Raw genomic sequence first — 16,416 nt, forward strand, 5'->3', positions numbered from 1 at the left:
AGTGGCGCAGCGGAAGCGTGCTTGGCCCATAACCCAGAGGTCGATGGATCGAAACCATCCTCTGCTAGATTTTTTTGTCAGTTTATATTTCAGCCGCTTTTATATATATTTCATATTAACAATCACATACCGGTATGTATTGTTTATAAAACCATTACTTCACAGAAGCGTCAGTCAATTCCATTTGTGCCCTGAGTACGAGGGGCGGGGCATCACTCAGCAATAGGAAAATAACAGACAAGAGGCAGCGCCAATTGGGTAAGCACATAGCTTTAGGGTATGGGCGGGGCTACTGGCTGTTTTTTAATTCCGTACCTCTTTAGGACTGTGGTAGTGCTGTACTTGTTTGCTATATTATGAAAAAATAGACCGCGTGGCCTAATGGATAAGGCGTCTGACTTCGAATCAGAAGATTGAGGGTTCGAGTCCCTTCGTGGTCGTTTTTTTATTTTAGATTTTATTTATTAATTGTGTAACTTGTAGTTCAGATCAAATAATGCAATGTAAATCAGTGTACATGTTTCTGCGTTTTAAAAAGTGATATAGGCTCTTTTCCTTTAGTGTGGTAAGGAAAATAATTTAACTTAAATATAGAAATATGTTCTACATCAGTGTGATCCCGTTAGAAATGTACCTAATGTATAGTCCAGTATATGTCAAATGATCAATTCCTTACGTAGATTAATTCAAAATTAGTGTAAATCTGTGAAGCCATTTATTTGCCACCTTAAATGCATCCAGTTTGTGTACTGATTGATTTATTGACATAATTGTGGGAATGTTTTAAACAAACAGCAGTTTGTATTTGGGAGAACATTCCAGATATATAAAACGGAATATTTAACAGAAAATAACTACATAAACATATCTGAACATACATTGACATTTTCTTTTCTATTAAGTTCTTACTTGTTTTAAAAGTTATTGCGCTGTCATAATTGCAAGCACGACAGCTTTTTTGTTGTTAAATTGTCTAAACTTGAGGCTTTTGACCTCACATCCCAACGTTTTCTAGTAAGTGTAGTCCTGCTGCGACAGATACTCGAGACAGGGAGCAGATTGCAGTGGGTGCGAGGTGAAAAGCCTGAACTGTCCCGCTGCACATGGAGTTATATGGTAATCTTAGGTATTGGTGAAGGCGTGGTTGAGGTTTAGTATACACTTCCAATTTCCCTTTGCTAAAATAAATCCCTTTGAGAACAAAAACCAGCGGTCCAGAGAAGCTGCTTATCTGCCTTTTGTACGCATTAAAAAAATGTGAAACACGCACTCAGTTTACCATTACCATGTCAGGAGGCTACTTTGACACTGCTCAGCAAACAAGTAACCTAACTTTCCAACACCACAACCATTGTAAACACACAGCAATGTGCAGATGTAGTTTAAGATGTTAATTTACAGTCCACTGTGCCAGCCAGTATTTTAGAGTCATACTGATCATGCCTCTTTCAACTGATCAACTCTTACACATGTGGTACATCCGAGTAACTATTTAGAAAACTATTCATAACTTCCAATTACCCAACCCAGCAAAACCAGCCGACAAATTAAAATAAACGAGGAGCAAACAACACTTTGTACAAGTCATTCATTTATTCTTTACAGATTGCTTCAATGCAGCCAGCCTTCATATCCTGGCATCACCTTCAATCAAACTCCTCGCGTCGGCTTCGCTTCACTGCAGTGTGCATTTTCTTTTGCTGCAGGCGTTCTCGGTTCATTTTGTCTATCCTGAAAAGAGAAACAATGTTAATTTGCTCTGGAGGCAAATTGTAAGGTTACGGCATCTCTGATCAAATAGTTTGTAAACATGAAGACAACTGGATATGGGAAAATGAGCATGAAGCTAATATCTGTTATCATCCAAAATCCAAGAAGTGACGCCAATATCACAACCCTCTTAGAGCAGAGTGCGGTTAGATTGTTTGCTACGGGAAGGATCAGCATCTGAAATAGTATAATTGAGGGCTAGTGCATTGCTGTGTCGTGGTACAAGGTAATGCTCCCAGTTTTAAATGAGCTCTTGGCAGCCCTGATCAGATCCTGGTGTCACAGGAAGATTACCTGTAGCGTCGGAGAGCCACGTCTTCTTGGGAAGGCTGCCTGTGTTTCACGCTGGCAGCAGCGATCATGTCTCGGATCTTCTGCAAACAGTCAGACAGATTGCGCATCTGGTACCGGCTCACTTCCGAGGTGACGATCAGCTCCCCACTTCTGTTTATTCGGTTTGTATGCTGAGATGCAAAATAAATCAATAAAAACATAACTAACAGGGTTTTAACAGCCAGTTCTGAGGCCTGACCTATTACATGTAGTGCTCAAAACAGTAGAACATATTAAAGTCCCTGATATTTATTTACTTACAAAAAAAAAGTATACACACCTCCTCAATTTTGTAAATGTCCCAGTGTCACGCAGCTGTGTACTATGTCACGCTGCTATCCCCTGATGTATGCAATTCGTGGTATTTTTTTGTAAGTAAAACTAAGGCTACGATTTTGTCACAGAGGTCATGGAAATCCTGAAAATCGTGAATTTGAATGTAGTCTTGGACGCCTGAAAATAGATGTGAAACACATTTGATGAGGCGCTTCCTTTATTTCCGTTAAAAAATGTACTGAAAATACTAATCTGTGTAGGTCAGCGAATGAGATAACTGAGCGAGCAAGTATGTAAATGGGTGACAGCTAAAAGAAAAACAATTGTGAGAGCTGTTTTCTGTAAAGAAAGAACAACAATGCATCGGAGAACAGAAGTTTTCCAACTTAGAGGCTCTTTTTACAACATTCTATTTCCGAATCGTGGAAAACTCGAAATCCTGGTTCACTCTAAAGTAACATTTAAACTTGCCAGCAGTCAAAAGCAAGTCTTTATATTATTGGTTCTGGTGTACTATTTAAATGCTCTTGTGTATGTTGATGTAGCTAAACCTACATTTGGACAACTTTCCGTGAATTCTTGTTTTTTTGCCGCACCTTGCCAGTAAAATGAACTAAAAAGTACTGCATCAAAATCATAGCCTTATAACAAACTAATTAGACCAATGTCTGATTTTATTCATGTTTTCATCGTATAGCACAGATTCATAGAGGTGTTTCTTGTTAAGCTTTCATTTCAGTTACAAGTTACAATATTTACCCTTTACACGCCAGCTGTTAGTTAACTTTCACATTTCTTCAATGTTATTAGCAGTCAGCTCCAGTGAATATGTAATCTTAGTATTGATGTTACCTGAGAAATAATCTTTTGTCGCACATCTTCAGGAATCCAATCAGCTGTTTGTATGTGGAACCGGACTTCAGCTTGTGTGTTTACTAGAACAAAATGTGAAAAATGTACTAGAACACAACAGTAGCTGACTCTCTATAACCTGTGATGTTGTTGCCTGTCTAGTTAACTCTGTGGAGAATGCTTCCCCACAACAGTGCTCCTGATCACCGTGTACATTAAACATGCTTGTGAATATTTTAACAAAGACTTCCATTTCCATACCTTTATTAACATTCTGGCCCCCAGGGCCACTGCTTCGACAGTAGGTAATGGTGAGGCGATCTACACAAAAACAAAAGGTGCACGTCAGTAAACATGCTTCAAAATAACATGCTTTATAAAAAGTAGTAATTCAATGCAACACTATTATGTCATAGCAGTGAAGGATGGGGGATTGTGATACAGTCTGAACGAAGACAAGCTTTTCCAAACTAGTCTGGACTTATTACAGTTTTTAAAGCTCTGGATTCCCGGATCCAAGTCATTGTAAACATATTCGGTTGCTTTCACAGCCCGATTAAAACCAATCTTGGACTGTGTAATGTTACCCTGGGAAAGGTAGTCCAAGATTAGTGCTAATTAAAACAATCGCAGTAGAAACGCTTACACACACACACACACACACAGAGAATAATAATAAAATGATGTATTTATTAAAGTTACGTGGCCAAGGCGTGAATATGGGTTCCATGGTGTAATGGTTAGCTCTCTGGACTCTGAATCCAGCGATCCGAGTTCAAATCTCGGTGGGACCTTCGTTTCAGTGCATTATTATTCTTAAGTTATTAAAAAGTGTTTCGTCGAACTGACGTTTCTATCATAATAAATGCTGAGAAATTCACTGCAAAGTTGTGGGATGGCACCTTTTAGCCATAAAATCTAAAGTATAAAACCCTCAGAAATACTTTTATTTGCTTTTGTCTGCTTTTGCAACCTGTACTGAAAAATCCAAGGTGACCGTAAAAACTTGCAGAGTACAGTACAGGTAAAAAGGTAAAGCGTTAATAATTTTTTTTTGGTTTACCTTCCATTCTGTATTTATCGATAGTCAGGCACACAAATATGAGCAAGAACGGCATTTTCTTTAGGAGCCCCAGTGGCCTAATGGATAAGGCACTGGCCTCCTAAGCCAGGGATTGTGGGTTCGAGTCCCATCTGGGGTGTAACGTGTATGTTTTTTTTTCTCACGACTGTTTTATAAAAAACTTTCCAGACGTTTCCCCTCTCTTCAGCTATTATTCATCAAAATAAATAAACATATATTTCAACATGGTTAGCGTCAGTAACCATTTAAACACGGTGTCTGGTAAAGGCAATTTAACCTTACCACCCTAAAGTAACGTTAACCGCTATGATTAAATAGTAGTCCATTATATTAATTAATTTAACAGTATCTTATTAAACATTTGACAAATGAGCAAAAGCAGAGTGGCGCAGCGGAAGCGTGCTGGGCCCATAACCCAGAGGTCGATGGATCGAAACCATCCTCTGCTAGATTTTTTTTGTCAGTTTGTATTTCAGCCGCTTTTATATATATTTCATATTAACAATCACATACCGGTATGTATTGTTTATAAAACCATTACTTCACAGAAGCGTCAGTCAATTCCATTTGTGCCCTGAGTACGAGGGGCGGGGCATCACTCAGCAATAGGAAAATAACAGACAAGAGGCAGCGCCAATTGGGTAAGCACATAGCTTTAGGGTATGGGCGGGGCTACTGGCTGCTTTTTTAATTCCGTACCTCTTTGGGACTGTGGTAGTTCTGTACTTGTTTGCTTTGTTATGAAAAAATATTTCGTTGATACTGTAGTACAAACTACGCTAATTATAGATGAAAGTATTTACGTAAACGCTCTCTTTTGGTGAAAGACCGCGTGGCCTAATGGATAAGGCGTCTGACTTCGAATCAGAAGATTGAGGGTTCGAGTCCCTTCGTGGTCGTTTTATTTATTTTTTATTTTATTCATTAATTGTGTAACTTGTATTTCAGATCAAATAATACAATGTAAGTCAGTGTACATGTTTCTGCGTTTTAAAAAGTGATATAGGCTCTTTTCCTTTAGTGTGGTAAGGAAAATAATTTAACTTAAATATAGAAATATGTTCTACATCAGTGTGATCTCGTTAGAAATGTACCTAATGTATAGTCCAGTATATGTCAAATGATCAATTCCTTACGTAGATTCCTTCTATCGCAGGTGAATCAACTACAAGCTGTGCAGCTTCACTATTTGCTGTACGGGACGCGTCGTGTCGCAGCACTTTTGACTGCGCAAAGTGGTCACAGCTGTTGTTCACACTTTAAATACAGATTGCATTCGCAAAATTGGATACATTTACATTTAAAGTAAATGTGCTGAGTTTGTACCTCTTATCAAGAGGTTTTAAAAGCGACATCGTTGGTACATCCGTCCTCTCAACCAACAGGGAACCCGAAAGGGAGAATTTCAAACATTTGTCGCACTGAGACCCTCGACTCTGACCAGAAATGATGTCGGAGTCTGAAGTCTGGACGGTAAAGTTTTGTACTCTAAAGTAACATTTAAACTTGCCAGCAGTCAAAAGCAAGTCTTTATATTATTGGTTCTGGTGTACTATTTAAAAGCTCTTGTGTATGTTGATGTAGCTAAACCTACATTTGGACAACTTTCCGTGAATTCTTGTTTTTTTGCCGCACCTTGCCAGTAAAACGAACTAAAAAGTACTGCATCAAAATCATAGCCTTATAACAAACTAATTAGACCAATGTCTGATTTTATTCATGTTTTCATCGTATAGCACAGATTCATAGAGGTGTTTTTTGTTAAGCTTTCATTTCAGTTAGAAGTTAAAATATTTACCCTTTACACACCAGCTGTTAGTTAACTTTCACATTTCTTCAATGTTATTAGCAGTCAGCTCCAGTGAATATGTAATCTTAGTATTGATGTTACCTGAGAAATAATCTTTTGTCGCACATCTTCAGGAATCCAATCAGCTGTTTGTATGTGGAACCGGACTTCAGCTTGTGTGTTTACTAGAACAAAATGTGAAAAATGTACTATAACACAACAGTAGCTGACTCTCTATAACCTGTGCCTGTCTAGTTAACTCTGTGGAGAATGCTTCCCCACAACAGTGCTCCTGATCACCCTGTACATTAAACATGCTTGTGAATATTTTAACAAAGACTTCCATTTCCATACCTTTATTAACATTCTGGCCCACAGGGCCACTGCTTCGACAGTAGGTAATGGTGAGGCGATCTACACAAAAACAAAAGGTGCACGTCAGTAAACATGCTTCACAATAACATGCTTTATAAAAAGTAGTAATTCAATGCAACACTATTATGTCATAGCAGTGAAGGATGGGGGATTGTGATACAGTCTGAAAGAAGACAAGCTTTTCCAAACTAGTCTGGACTTATTACAGTTTTTAAAGCTCTGGATTCCCGGATCCAAGTCATTGTAAACATATTCGGCTGCTTTCACAGCCCGATTAAAACCAATCTTGGACTGTGTAATGTTACCCTGTGAAAGGTAGTCCAAGATTAGTGCTAATTAAAACAATCGCAGTAGAAACGCTTACACACACACAAAAAAAAAAAAAAAAAAAAAAAAGGCGAATAATAAAATGATGTATTTATTACAGTTACGTGGCCAAAACGTAAATATGGGTTCCATGGTGTAATGGTTAGCACTCTGGACTCTGAATCCAGCGAGCCGAGTTCAAATCTCGGTGGGACCTTCGTTTTAGTGCATTATTATTCTTAAGTTATTAAAAAGTGTTTCGTCGAACTGACGTTTCTATCATAATAAATGCTTAGAAATTCACTGCAAAGTTGTGGGATGGCACCTTTTAGCCATAAAATCTAAAGTATAAAACCCTCAGAAATACTTTTATTTGCTTTTGTCTGCTTTTGCAACCTGTACTGAAAAATCCGAGGTGACCGTAAAAAGCTTGCAGAGTACAGTACAGGTAAAAAGGTAAAGCGTTAATAATTTTTTTTTGGGTTACCTTCCATTCTGTATTTAGCGATAGTCAGGCACACAAATATGAGCAAGAACGGCATTTTCTTTAGGAGCCCCAGTGGCCTAATGGATAAGGCACTGGCCTCCTAAGCCAGGGATTGTGGGTTCGAGTCTCATCTGGGGTGGAACGTGTATGTTTTTTTTTTCTCACGACTGTTTTATAATAAACTTTCCAGACGTTTCCCCTCTCTTCAGCTATTATTCATCAAAATAAATAAACATATATTTCAACATGGTTAGCGTCAGTAACCATTTAAACACGGTGTCTGGTAAAGGCAATTTAACCTTACCACCCTAAAGTAACGTTAACCGCTATGATTAAATAGTAGTCCATTATATTAATTAATTTAACAGTATCTTATTAAACATTTGACAACTGAGCATTAGCAGAGTGGCGCAGCGGAAGCGTGCTGGGTCCATAACCCAGAGGTCGATGGATCGAAACCATCCTCTGCTAGATTTTTTTTGTCAGTATGTATTTCAGCCGCTTTTATATATATTTCATATTAACAATCACATACCGGTATGTATTGTTTATAAAACCATTACTTCACAGAAGCGTCAGTCAATTCCATTTGTGCCCTGAGTACGAGGGGCGGGGCATCACTCAGCAATAGGAAAATAACAGACAAGAGGCAGCGCCAATTGGGTAAGCACATAGCTTTAGGGTATGGGCGGGGCTACTGGCTGCTTTTTTAATTCCGTACCTCTTTGGGACTGTGGTAGTTCTGTACTTGTTTGCTTTGTTATGAAAAAATATTTCGTTGATACTGTAGTACAAACTACGCTAATTATAGATTAAAGTATTTACGTAAACGCTCTCTTTGGGTGAAAGACCGCGTGGCCTAATGGATAAGACGTCTGACTTCGAATCAGAAGATTGAGGGTTCGAGTCCCTTCGTGGTCGTTTTTTTTATTTTAGATTTTATTTATTAATTGTGTAACTTGTATTTCAGATCAAATAATACAATGTAAGTCAGTGTACATGTTTCTGCGTTTTAAAAAGTGATATAGGCTCTTTTCCTTTAGTGTGGTAAGGAAAATAATTTAACTTAAATATAGAAATATGTTCTACATCAGTGTGATCTCGTTAGAAATGTACCTAATGTATAGTCCAGTATATGTCAAATGATCAATTCCTTACGTAGATTCCTTCTATCGCAGATGAATCAACTACAAGCTGTGCAGCTTCACTATTTGCTGTACGGGACGCATCGTGTCGCAGCACTTTTGACTGCGCAAAGTGGTCACAGCTGTTGTTCACACTTTAAATACAGATTGCATTCGCAAAATTGGATACATTTACATTTAAAGTAAATGTGCTGAGTTTGTACCTCTTATCAAGAGGTTTTAAAAGCGACATCGTTGGTACATCCGTCCTCTCAACCAACAGGGAACCCGAAAGGGAGAATTTCAAACATTTGTCGCACTGAGACCCTCGACTCTGACCAGAAATGATGTCGGAGTCTGAAGTCTGGACGGTAAAGTTTTGTACTCTAAAGTAACATTTAAACTTGCCAGCAGTCAAAAGCAAGTCTTTATATTATTGGTTCTGGTGTACTATTTAAAAGCTCTTGTGTATGTTGATGTAGCTAAACCTACATTTGGACAACTTTCCGTGAATTCTTGTTTTTTTGCCGCACCTTGCCAGTAAAACGAACTAAAAAGTACTGCATCAAAATCATAGCCTTATAACAAACTAATTAGACCAATGTCTGATTTTATTCATGTTTTCATCGTATAGCACAGATTCATAGAGGTGTTTTTTGTTAAGCTTTCATTTCAGTTAGAAGTTAAAATATTTACCCTTTACACACCAGCTGTTAGTTAACTTTCACATTTCTTCAATGTTATTAGCAGTCAGCTCCAGTGAATATGTAATCTTACTATTGATGTTACCTGAGAAATAATCTTTTGTCGCACATCTTCAGGAATCCAATCAGCTGTTTGCATGTGGAACCGGACTTCAGCTTGTGTGTTTACTAGAACAAAATGTGAAAAATGTACTATAACACAACAGTAGCTGACTCTCTGTAACCTGTGATGTTGTTGCCTGTCTAGTTAACTCTGTGGAGAATGCTTCCCCACAACAGTGCTCCTGATCACCCTGTACATTAAACATGCTTGTGAATATTTTAACAAAGACTTCCATTTCCATACCTTTATTAACATTCTGGCCTCCAGGGCCACTGCTTCGACAGTAGGTAATGGTGAGGCGATCTACACAAAAACAAAAGGTGCACGTCAGTAAACATGCTTCACAATAACATGCTTTATAATAAGTAGTAATTCAATGCAACACTATTATGTCATAGCAGTGAAGGATGGGGGATTGTGATACAGTCTGAACGAAGACAAGCTTTTCCAAACTAGTCTGGACTTATTACAGTTTTTAAAGCTCTGGATTCCCGGATCCAAGTCATTGTAAACATATTCGGCTGCTTTCACAGCCCGATCAAAACCAATCTTGGACTGCGTAATGTTACCCTGGGTAAGGTAGTCCAAGATTAGTGCTAATTAAAACAATCGCAGTAGAAACGCTTACACACACAACAACAACAAAAAAAAAAAAAAGAGAATAATAATAAAATGATGTATTTATTACAGTTACGTGGCCAAGGCGTAAATATAGGTTCCATGGTGTAATGGTTAGCACTCTGGACTCTGAATCCAGCGATCCGAGTTCAAATCTCGGTGGGACCTTTGTTTCAGTGCATTATTATTCTTAAGTTATTAAAAAGTGTTTCGTCGAACTGACGTTTCTATCATAATAAATGCTGAGAAATTCACTGCAAAGTTGTGGGATGGCACCTTTTAGCCATAAAGTATAAAACCCTCAGAAATACTTTTATTTGCTTTTGTCTGCTTTTGCAACCTGTACTGAAAAATCCGAGGTGACCATAAAAAGCTTGCAGAGTACAGAACAGGTAAAAAGGTAAAGCGTTAATATTTTTTTTTTTTGGGTTACCTTCCATTCTGTATTTAGCGATAGTCAGGCACACAAATATGAGCAAGACCGGCATTTTCTTTAGGAGCCCCAGTGGCCTAATGGATAAGGCACTGGCCTCCTAAGCCAGGGATTGTGGGTTCGAGTCCCATCTGGGGTGTAACGTGTATTTTTTTTTTTTCTCACGACTGTTTTATAATAAACTTTCCAGACGTTTCCCCTCTCTTCAGCTATTATTCATCAAAATAAATAAACATATATTTCAACATGGTTAGCGTCAGTAACCATTTAAACACGGTGTCTGGTAAAGGCAATTTAACCTTACCACCCTAAAGTAACGTTAACCGCTATGATTAAATAGTAGTCCATTATATTAATTAATTTAACAGTATCTTATTAAACATTTGACAACTGAGGAAAAGCAGAGAGGCGCAGCGGAAGCGTGCTGGTCCCATAACCCAGAGGTCGATGGATCGAAACCATCCTCTGCTAGATTTTTTTTGTCAGTTTGTATTTCAGCCGCTTTTATATATATATTTCATATTAACAATCACATACCGGTATGTATTGTTTATAAAACCATTACTTCACAGAAGCGTCAGTCAATTCCATTTGTGCCCTGAGTACGAGGGGCGGGGCATCACTCAGCAATAGGAAAATAACAGACAAGAGGCAGCGCCAATTGGGTAAGCACATAGCTTTAGGGTATGGGCGGGGCTACTGGCTGCTTTTTTAATACCGTACCTCTTTGGGACTGTGGTAGTTCTGTACTTGTTTGCTTTGTTATGAAAAAATATTTCGTTGATACTGTAGTACAAACTACGCTAATTATAGATGAAAGTATTTACGTAAACGCTCTCTTTCGGTGAAAGACCGCGTGGCCTAATGGATAAGGCGTCTGACTTCGAATCAGAAGATTGAGGGTTCGAGTCCCTTCGTGGTCGTTTTTTTTATTTTAGATTTTATTTATTAATTGTGTAACTTGTATTTCAGATCAAATAATACAATGTAAGTCAGTGTACATGTTAATGCGTTTTAAAAAGTGATATAGGCTCTTTTCCTTTGGTGTGGTAAGGAAAATAATTTAGCTTAAATATAGAAATATGTTCTACATCAGTGTGATCTCGTTAGAAATGTACCTAATGTATAGTCCAGTATATGTCAAATGATCAATTCCTTACGTAGATTCCTTCTATCGCAGGTGAATCAACTACAAGCTGTGCAGCTTCACTATTTGCTGTACGGGACGCGTCGTGTCGCAGCACTTTTGACTGCGCAAAGTGGTCACAGCTGTTGTTCACACTTTAAATACAGATTGCATTCGCAAAATTGGATACATTTACATTTAAAGTAAATGTGCTGAGTTTGTACCTCTTATCAAGAGGTTTTAAAAGCGACATCGTTGGTACATCCGTCCTCTCAACCAACAGGGAACCCAAAAGGGAGAATTTCAAACATTTGTCGCACTGAGACCCTCGACTCTGACCAGAAATGATGTCGGAGTCTGAAGTCTGGACGGTAAAGTTTTGTACTCTAAAGTAACATTTAAACTTGCCAGCAGTCAAAAGCAAGTCTTTATATTATTGGTTCTGGTGTACTATTTAAAAGCTCTTGTGTATGTTGATGTAGCTAAACCTACATTTGGACAACTTTCCGTGAATTCTTGTTTTTTTGCCGCACCTTGCCAGTAAAACGAACTAAAAAGTACTGCATCAAAATCATAGCCTTATAACAAACTAATTAGACCAATGTCTGATTTTATTCATGTTTTCATCGTATAGCACAGATTCATAGAGGTGTTTTTTGTTAAGCTTTCATTTCAGTTAGAAGTTAAAATATTTACCCTTTACACACCAGCTGTTAGTTAACTTTCACATTTCTTCAATGTTATTAGCAGTCAGCTCCAGTGAATATGTAATCTTAGTATTGATGTTACCTGAGAAATAATCTTTTGTCGCACATCTTCAGGAATCCAATCAGCTGTTTGTATGTGGAACCGGACTTCAGCTTGTGTGTTTACTAGAACAAAATGTGAAAAATGTACTATAACACAACAGTAGCTGACTCTCTGTAACCTGTGATGTTGTTGCCTGTCTAGTTAACTCTGTGGAGAATGCTTCCCCACAACAGTGCTCCTGATCACCCTGTACATTAAACATGCTTGTGAATATTTTAACAAAGACTTCCATTTCCATACCTTTATTAACATTCTGGCCTCCAGGGCCACTGCTTCGACAGTAGGTAATGGTGAGGAGATCTACACAAAAACAAAAGGTGCACGTCAGTAAACATGCTTCACAATAACATGCTTTATAAAAAGTAGTAATTCAATGCAACACTATTATGTCATAGCAGTGAAGGATGGGGGATTGTGATACAGTCTGAACGAAGACAAGCTTTTCCAAACTAGTCTGGACTTATTACAGTTTTTAAAGCTCTGGATTCCCGGATCCAAGTCATTGTAAACATATTCGGCTGCTTTCACAGCCCGATTAAAACCAATCTTGGACTGCGTAATGTTACCCTGGGTAAGGTAGTCCAAGATTAGTGCTAATTAAAACAATCGCAGTAGAAACGCTTACACAAAAAAAAAAAAAAAAAAAAGCGAATAATAAAATGATGTATTTATTACAGTTACGTGGCCAAGGCGTAAATATGGGTTCCATGGTGTAATGGTTAGCACTCTGGACTCTGAATCCAGCAATCCGATTTCAAATCTCGGTGGGACCGTCGTTTCAGTGCATTATTATTCTTAAGTTATTAAAACGTGTTTCGTCGAACTGACGTTTCTATCATAATAAATGCTGAGAAATTCACTGCAAAGTTGTGGGATGGCACCTTTTAGCCATAAAATCTAAAGTATAAAACCCTCAGAAATACTTTTATTTGCTTTTGTCTGCTTTTGCAACCTGTACTGAAAAATCCGAGGTGACCATAAAAAGCTTGCAGAGTACAGTACAGGTAAAAAGGTAAAGCGTTAATAATTTTTTTGGGGGGTTACCTTCCTTTCTGTATTTAGCGATAGTCTGGCACACAAATATGAGCAAGAACGGCATTTTCTTTAGGAGCCCCAGTGGCCTGGCCTCCTAAGCCAGGGATTGTGGGTTCGAGTCCCATCTGGGGTGTAACGTGTATGTTTTTTTTTTTCTCACGACTGTTTTATAATAAACTTTCCAGACGTTTCCCCTCTTTTCAGCTATTATTCATCAAAATAAATAAACATATATTTCAACATGGTTAGCGTCAGTAACCATTTAAACACGGTGTCTGGTAAAGGCAATTTAACCTTACCACCCTAGAGTAACGTTAACCGCTATGATTAAATAGTAGTCCATTATATTAATTAATTTAACAGTATCTTATTAAACATTTGACAACTGAGCAAAAGCAGAGTGGCGCAGCGGAAGCGTGCTGGGCCCATAACCCAGAGGTCGATGGATCGAAACCATCCTCTGCTATATATTTTTTGTCAGTTTGTATTTCAGCCGCTTTTATATATATTTTATATTAACAATCACATACCGGTATGTATTGTTTATAAAACCATTACTTCACAGAAGCGTCAGTCAATTCCTTTTGTGCCCTGAGTACGAGGGGCGGGGCATCACTCCCCAATAGGAAAATAACAGACAAGAGGCAGCGCCAATTGGGTAAGCACATAGCTTTAGGGTATGGGCGGGGCTACTGGCTGCTTTTTTAATACCGTACCTCTTTGGGACTGTGGTAGTTCTGTACTTGTTTGCTTTGTTATGAAAAAATATTTCGTTGATACTGTAGTACAAACTACGCTAATTATAGATGAAAGTATTTACGTAAACGCTCTCTTTCGGTGAAAGACCGCGTGGCCTAATGGATAAGGCGTCTGACTTCGAATCAGAAGATTGAGGGTTTGAGTCCCTTCGTGGTCGTTTGTTTATTTTAGATTTTATTTATTAATTGTGTAACTTGTATTTCAGATCAAATAATACAATGTAAGTCAGTGTACATGTTTCTGCGTTTTAAAAAGTGATATAGGCTCTTTTCCTTTGGTGTGGTAAGGAAAATAATTTAACTTAAATATAGAAATATGTTCTACATCAGTGTGATCTCGTTAGAAATGTACCTAATGTATAGTCCAGTATATGTCAAATGATCAATTCCTTACGTAGATTCCTTCTATCGCAGGTGAATCAACTACAAGCTGTGCAGCTTCACTATTTGCTGTACGGGACGCGTCGTGTCGCAGCACTTTTGACTGCGCAAAGTGGTCACAGCTGTTGTTCACACTTTAAATACAGATTGCATTCGCAAAATTGGATACATTTACATTTAAAGTAAATGTGCTGAGTTTGTACCTCTTATCAAGAGGTTTTAAAAGCGACATCGTTGGTACATCCGTCCTCTCAACCAACAGGGAACCCGAAAGGGAGAATTTCAAACATTTGTCGCACTGAGACCCTCGACTCTGACCAGAAATGATGTCGGAGTCTGAAGTCTGGACGGTAAAGTTTTGTACTCTAAAGTAACATTTAAACTTGCCAGCAGTCAAAAGCAAGTCTTTATATTATTGGTTCTGGTGTACTATTTAAAAGCTCTTGTGTATGTTGATGTAGCTAAACCTACATTTGGACAACTTTCCGTGAATTCTTGTTTTTTTGCCGCACCTTGCCAGTAAAACGAACTAAAAAGTACTGCATCAAAATCATAGCCTTATAACAAACTAATTAGACCAATGTCTGATTTTATTCATGTTTTCATCGTATAGCACAGATTCATAGAGGTGTTTTTTGTTAAGCTTTCATTTCAGTTAGAAGTTAAAATATTTACCCTTTACACACCAGCTGTTAGTTAACTTTCACATTTCTTCAATGTTATTAGCAGTCAGCTCCAGTGAATATGTAATCTTAGTATTGATGTTACCTGAGAAATAATCTTTTGTCGCGCATCTTCAGGAATCCAATCAGCTGTTTGTATGTGAAACCGGACTTCAGCTTGTGTGTTTACTAGAACAAAATGCGAAAAATGTACTATAACACAACAATAGCTGACTCTCTGTAACCTGTGATGTTGTTGCCTGTCTAGTTAACTCTGTGGAGAATGCTTCCCCACAACAGTGCTCCTGATCACCCTGTACATTAAACATGCTTGTGAATATTTTAACAAAGACTTCCATTTCCATACCTTTATTAACATTCTGGCCTCCAGGGCCACTGCTTCGACAGTAGGTAATGGTGAGGCGATCTACACAAAAACAAAAGGTGCACGTCAGTAAACATGCTTCACAATAACATGCTTTATAAAAAGTAGTAATTCAATGCAACACTATTATGTCATAGCAGTGAAGGATGGGGGATTGTGATACAGTCTGAACGAAGACAAGCTTTTCCAAACTAGTCTGGACTTATTACAGTTTTTAAAGCTCTGGATTCCCGGATCCAAGTCATTGTAAACATATTCGGCTGCTTTCACAGCCCGATTAAAACCAATCTTGGACTGCGTAATGTTACCCTGGGTAAGGTAGTCCAAGATTAGTGCTAATTAAAACAATCGCAGTAGAAACGCTTACAAAAAAAAAAAAAAAAAAAAAAAAGATGTATTTATTACAGTTACGTGGCCAAGGCGTAAATGTGGGTTCCATGGTGTAATGGTTAGCACTCTGGACTCTGAATCCAGCGATCCGAGTTCAAATCTCGGTGGGACCTTCGTTTCAGTGCATTATTATTCTTAAGTTATTAAAAAGTGTTTCGTCTAACTGACGTTTCTATCATAATAAATGCTGAGAAATTCACTGTAAAGTTGTGGGATGGCACCTTTTAGCCATAAAATCTAAAGTATAAAACCCTCAGAAATACTTTTATTTGCTTTTGTCTGCTTTTGCAACCTGTACTGAAAAATCCGAGGTGACCATAAAAAGCTTGCAGAGTACAGTACAGGTAAAAAGGTAAAGCGTTAATAATTTTTTTTTTTTGGGTTACCTTCCATTCTGTATTTAGCGATAGTCTGGCACACAAATATGAGCAAGAACGGCATTTTCTTTAGGAGCCCCAGTGGCCTAATGGATAAGGCACTGGCCTCCTAAGCCAGGGATTGTGGGTTCGAGTCCCATCTGGGGTGTAACGTGTATGTTTTTTTTTCACACGACTGTTTTATAATAAACTTTCCAGACGTTTCCCCTCTCTTCAGCTATTATTCATCAAAATAAAT

General features: G+C 38.1%; 1 protein-coding gene and 14 non-coding genes across 15 annotated transcripts; 14 read left to right on the top strand and 1 right to left on the bottom strand.

Moving 5' to 3' along the window:
• The first annotated feature begins 367 nt into the window (after positions 1 to 367).
• trnar-ucg (transfer RNA arginine (anticodon UCG)) lies at positions 368 to 440 on the top strand. The gene has a single exon. It is a non-coding gene; the product is annotated as a tRNA-Arg (tRNA).
• Positions 441 to 1,580: 1,140 nt separating this feature from the next.
• On the bottom strand, positions 1,581 to 3,550 carry LOC131697893 (large ribosomal subunit protein mL62-like; the record flags this gene model as incomplete). Its single annotated transcript, XM_058989637.1, has 4 exons — positions 1,581 to 1,731; positions 2,065 to 2,234; positions 3,232 to 3,314; positions 3,493 to 3,550. Coding segments are annotated over 4 exons (396 nt in total), but the record flags the coding sequence as incomplete, so codon positions are not given.
• A 403-nt stretch (positions 3,551 to 3,953) lies between these two features.
• trnaq-cug (transfer RNA glutamine (anticodon CUG)) lies at positions 3,954 to 4,025 on the top strand. The gene has a single exon. It is a non-coding gene; the product is annotated as a tRNA-Gln (tRNA).
• A 335-nt stretch (positions 4,026 to 4,360) lies between these two features.
• On the top strand, positions 4,361 to 4,433 carry trnar-ccu (transfer RNA arginine (anticodon CCU)). Its single transcript has one exon. It is a non-coding gene; the product is annotated as a tRNA-Arg (tRNA).
• Positions 4,434 to 5,141: 708 nt separating this feature from the next.
• trnar-ucg (transfer RNA arginine (anticodon UCG)) lies at positions 5,142 to 5,214 on the top strand. The gene has a single exon. It is a non-coding gene; the product is annotated as a tRNA-Arg (tRNA).
• A 1,716-nt stretch (positions 5,215 to 6,930) lies between these two features.
• On the top strand, positions 6,931 to 7,002 carry trnaq-cug (transfer RNA glutamine (anticodon CUG)). The gene has a single exon. It is a non-coding gene; the product is annotated as a tRNA-Gln (tRNA).
• Positions 7,003 to 7,338: 336 nt separating this feature from the next.
• trnar-ccu (transfer RNA arginine (anticodon CCU)) lies at positions 7,339 to 7,411 on the top strand. Its single transcript has one exon. It is a non-coding gene; the product is annotated as a tRNA-Arg (tRNA).
• Positions 7,412 to 8,120: 709 nt separating this feature from the next.
• On the top strand, positions 8,121 to 8,193 carry trnar-ucg (transfer RNA arginine (anticodon UCG)). Its single transcript has one exon. It is a non-coding gene; the product is annotated as a tRNA-Arg (tRNA).
• A 1,724-nt stretch (positions 8,194 to 9,917) lies between these two features.
• trnaq-cug (transfer RNA glutamine (anticodon CUG)) lies at positions 9,918 to 9,989 on the top strand. The gene has a single exon. It is a non-coding gene; the product is annotated as a tRNA-Gln (tRNA).
• A 331-nt stretch (positions 9,990 to 10,320) lies between these two features.
• On the top strand, positions 10,321 to 10,393 carry trnar-ccu (transfer RNA arginine (anticodon CCU)). Its single transcript has one exon. It is a non-coding gene; the product is annotated as a tRNA-Arg (tRNA).
• A 711-nt stretch (positions 10,394 to 11,104) lies between these two features.
• Positions 11,105 to 11,177, top strand: trnar-ucg (transfer RNA arginine (anticodon UCG)). The gene has a single exon. It is a non-coding gene; the product is annotated as a tRNA-Arg (tRNA).
• Positions 11,178 to 12,891: 1,714 nt separating this feature from the next.
• On the top strand, positions 12,892 to 12,963 carry trnaq-cug (transfer RNA glutamine (anticodon CUG)). Its single transcript has one exon. It is a non-coding gene; the product is annotated as a tRNA-Gln (tRNA).
• Positions 12,964 to 14,068: 1,105 nt separating this feature from the next.
• trnar-ucg (transfer RNA arginine (anticodon UCG)) lies at positions 14,069 to 14,141 on the top strand. The gene has a single exon. It is a non-coding gene; the product is annotated as a tRNA-Arg (tRNA).
• A 1,701-nt stretch (positions 14,142 to 15,842) lies between these two features.
• trnaq-cug (transfer RNA glutamine (anticodon CUG)) lies at positions 15,843 to 15,914 on the top strand. Its single transcript has one exon. It is a non-coding gene; the product is annotated as a tRNA-Gln (tRNA).
• A 339-nt stretch (positions 15,915 to 16,253) lies between these two features.
• Positions 16,254 to 16,326, top strand: trnar-ccu (transfer RNA arginine (anticodon CCU)). Its single transcript has one exon. It is a non-coding gene; the product is annotated as a tRNA-Arg (tRNA).
• The last annotated feature ends 90 nt before the right edge of the window (positions 16,327 to 16,416 follow it).

The sequence above is a fragment of the Acipenser ruthenus genome, chromosome 17 (assembly GCF_902713425.1).
Source record: "Acipenser ruthenus chromosome 17, fAciRut3.2 maternal haplotype, whole genome shotgun sequence".
NCBI classification, from domain to species: domain Eukaryota; kingdom Metazoa; phylum Chordata; class Actinopteri; order Acipenseriformes; family Acipenseridae; genus Acipenser; species Acipenser ruthenus.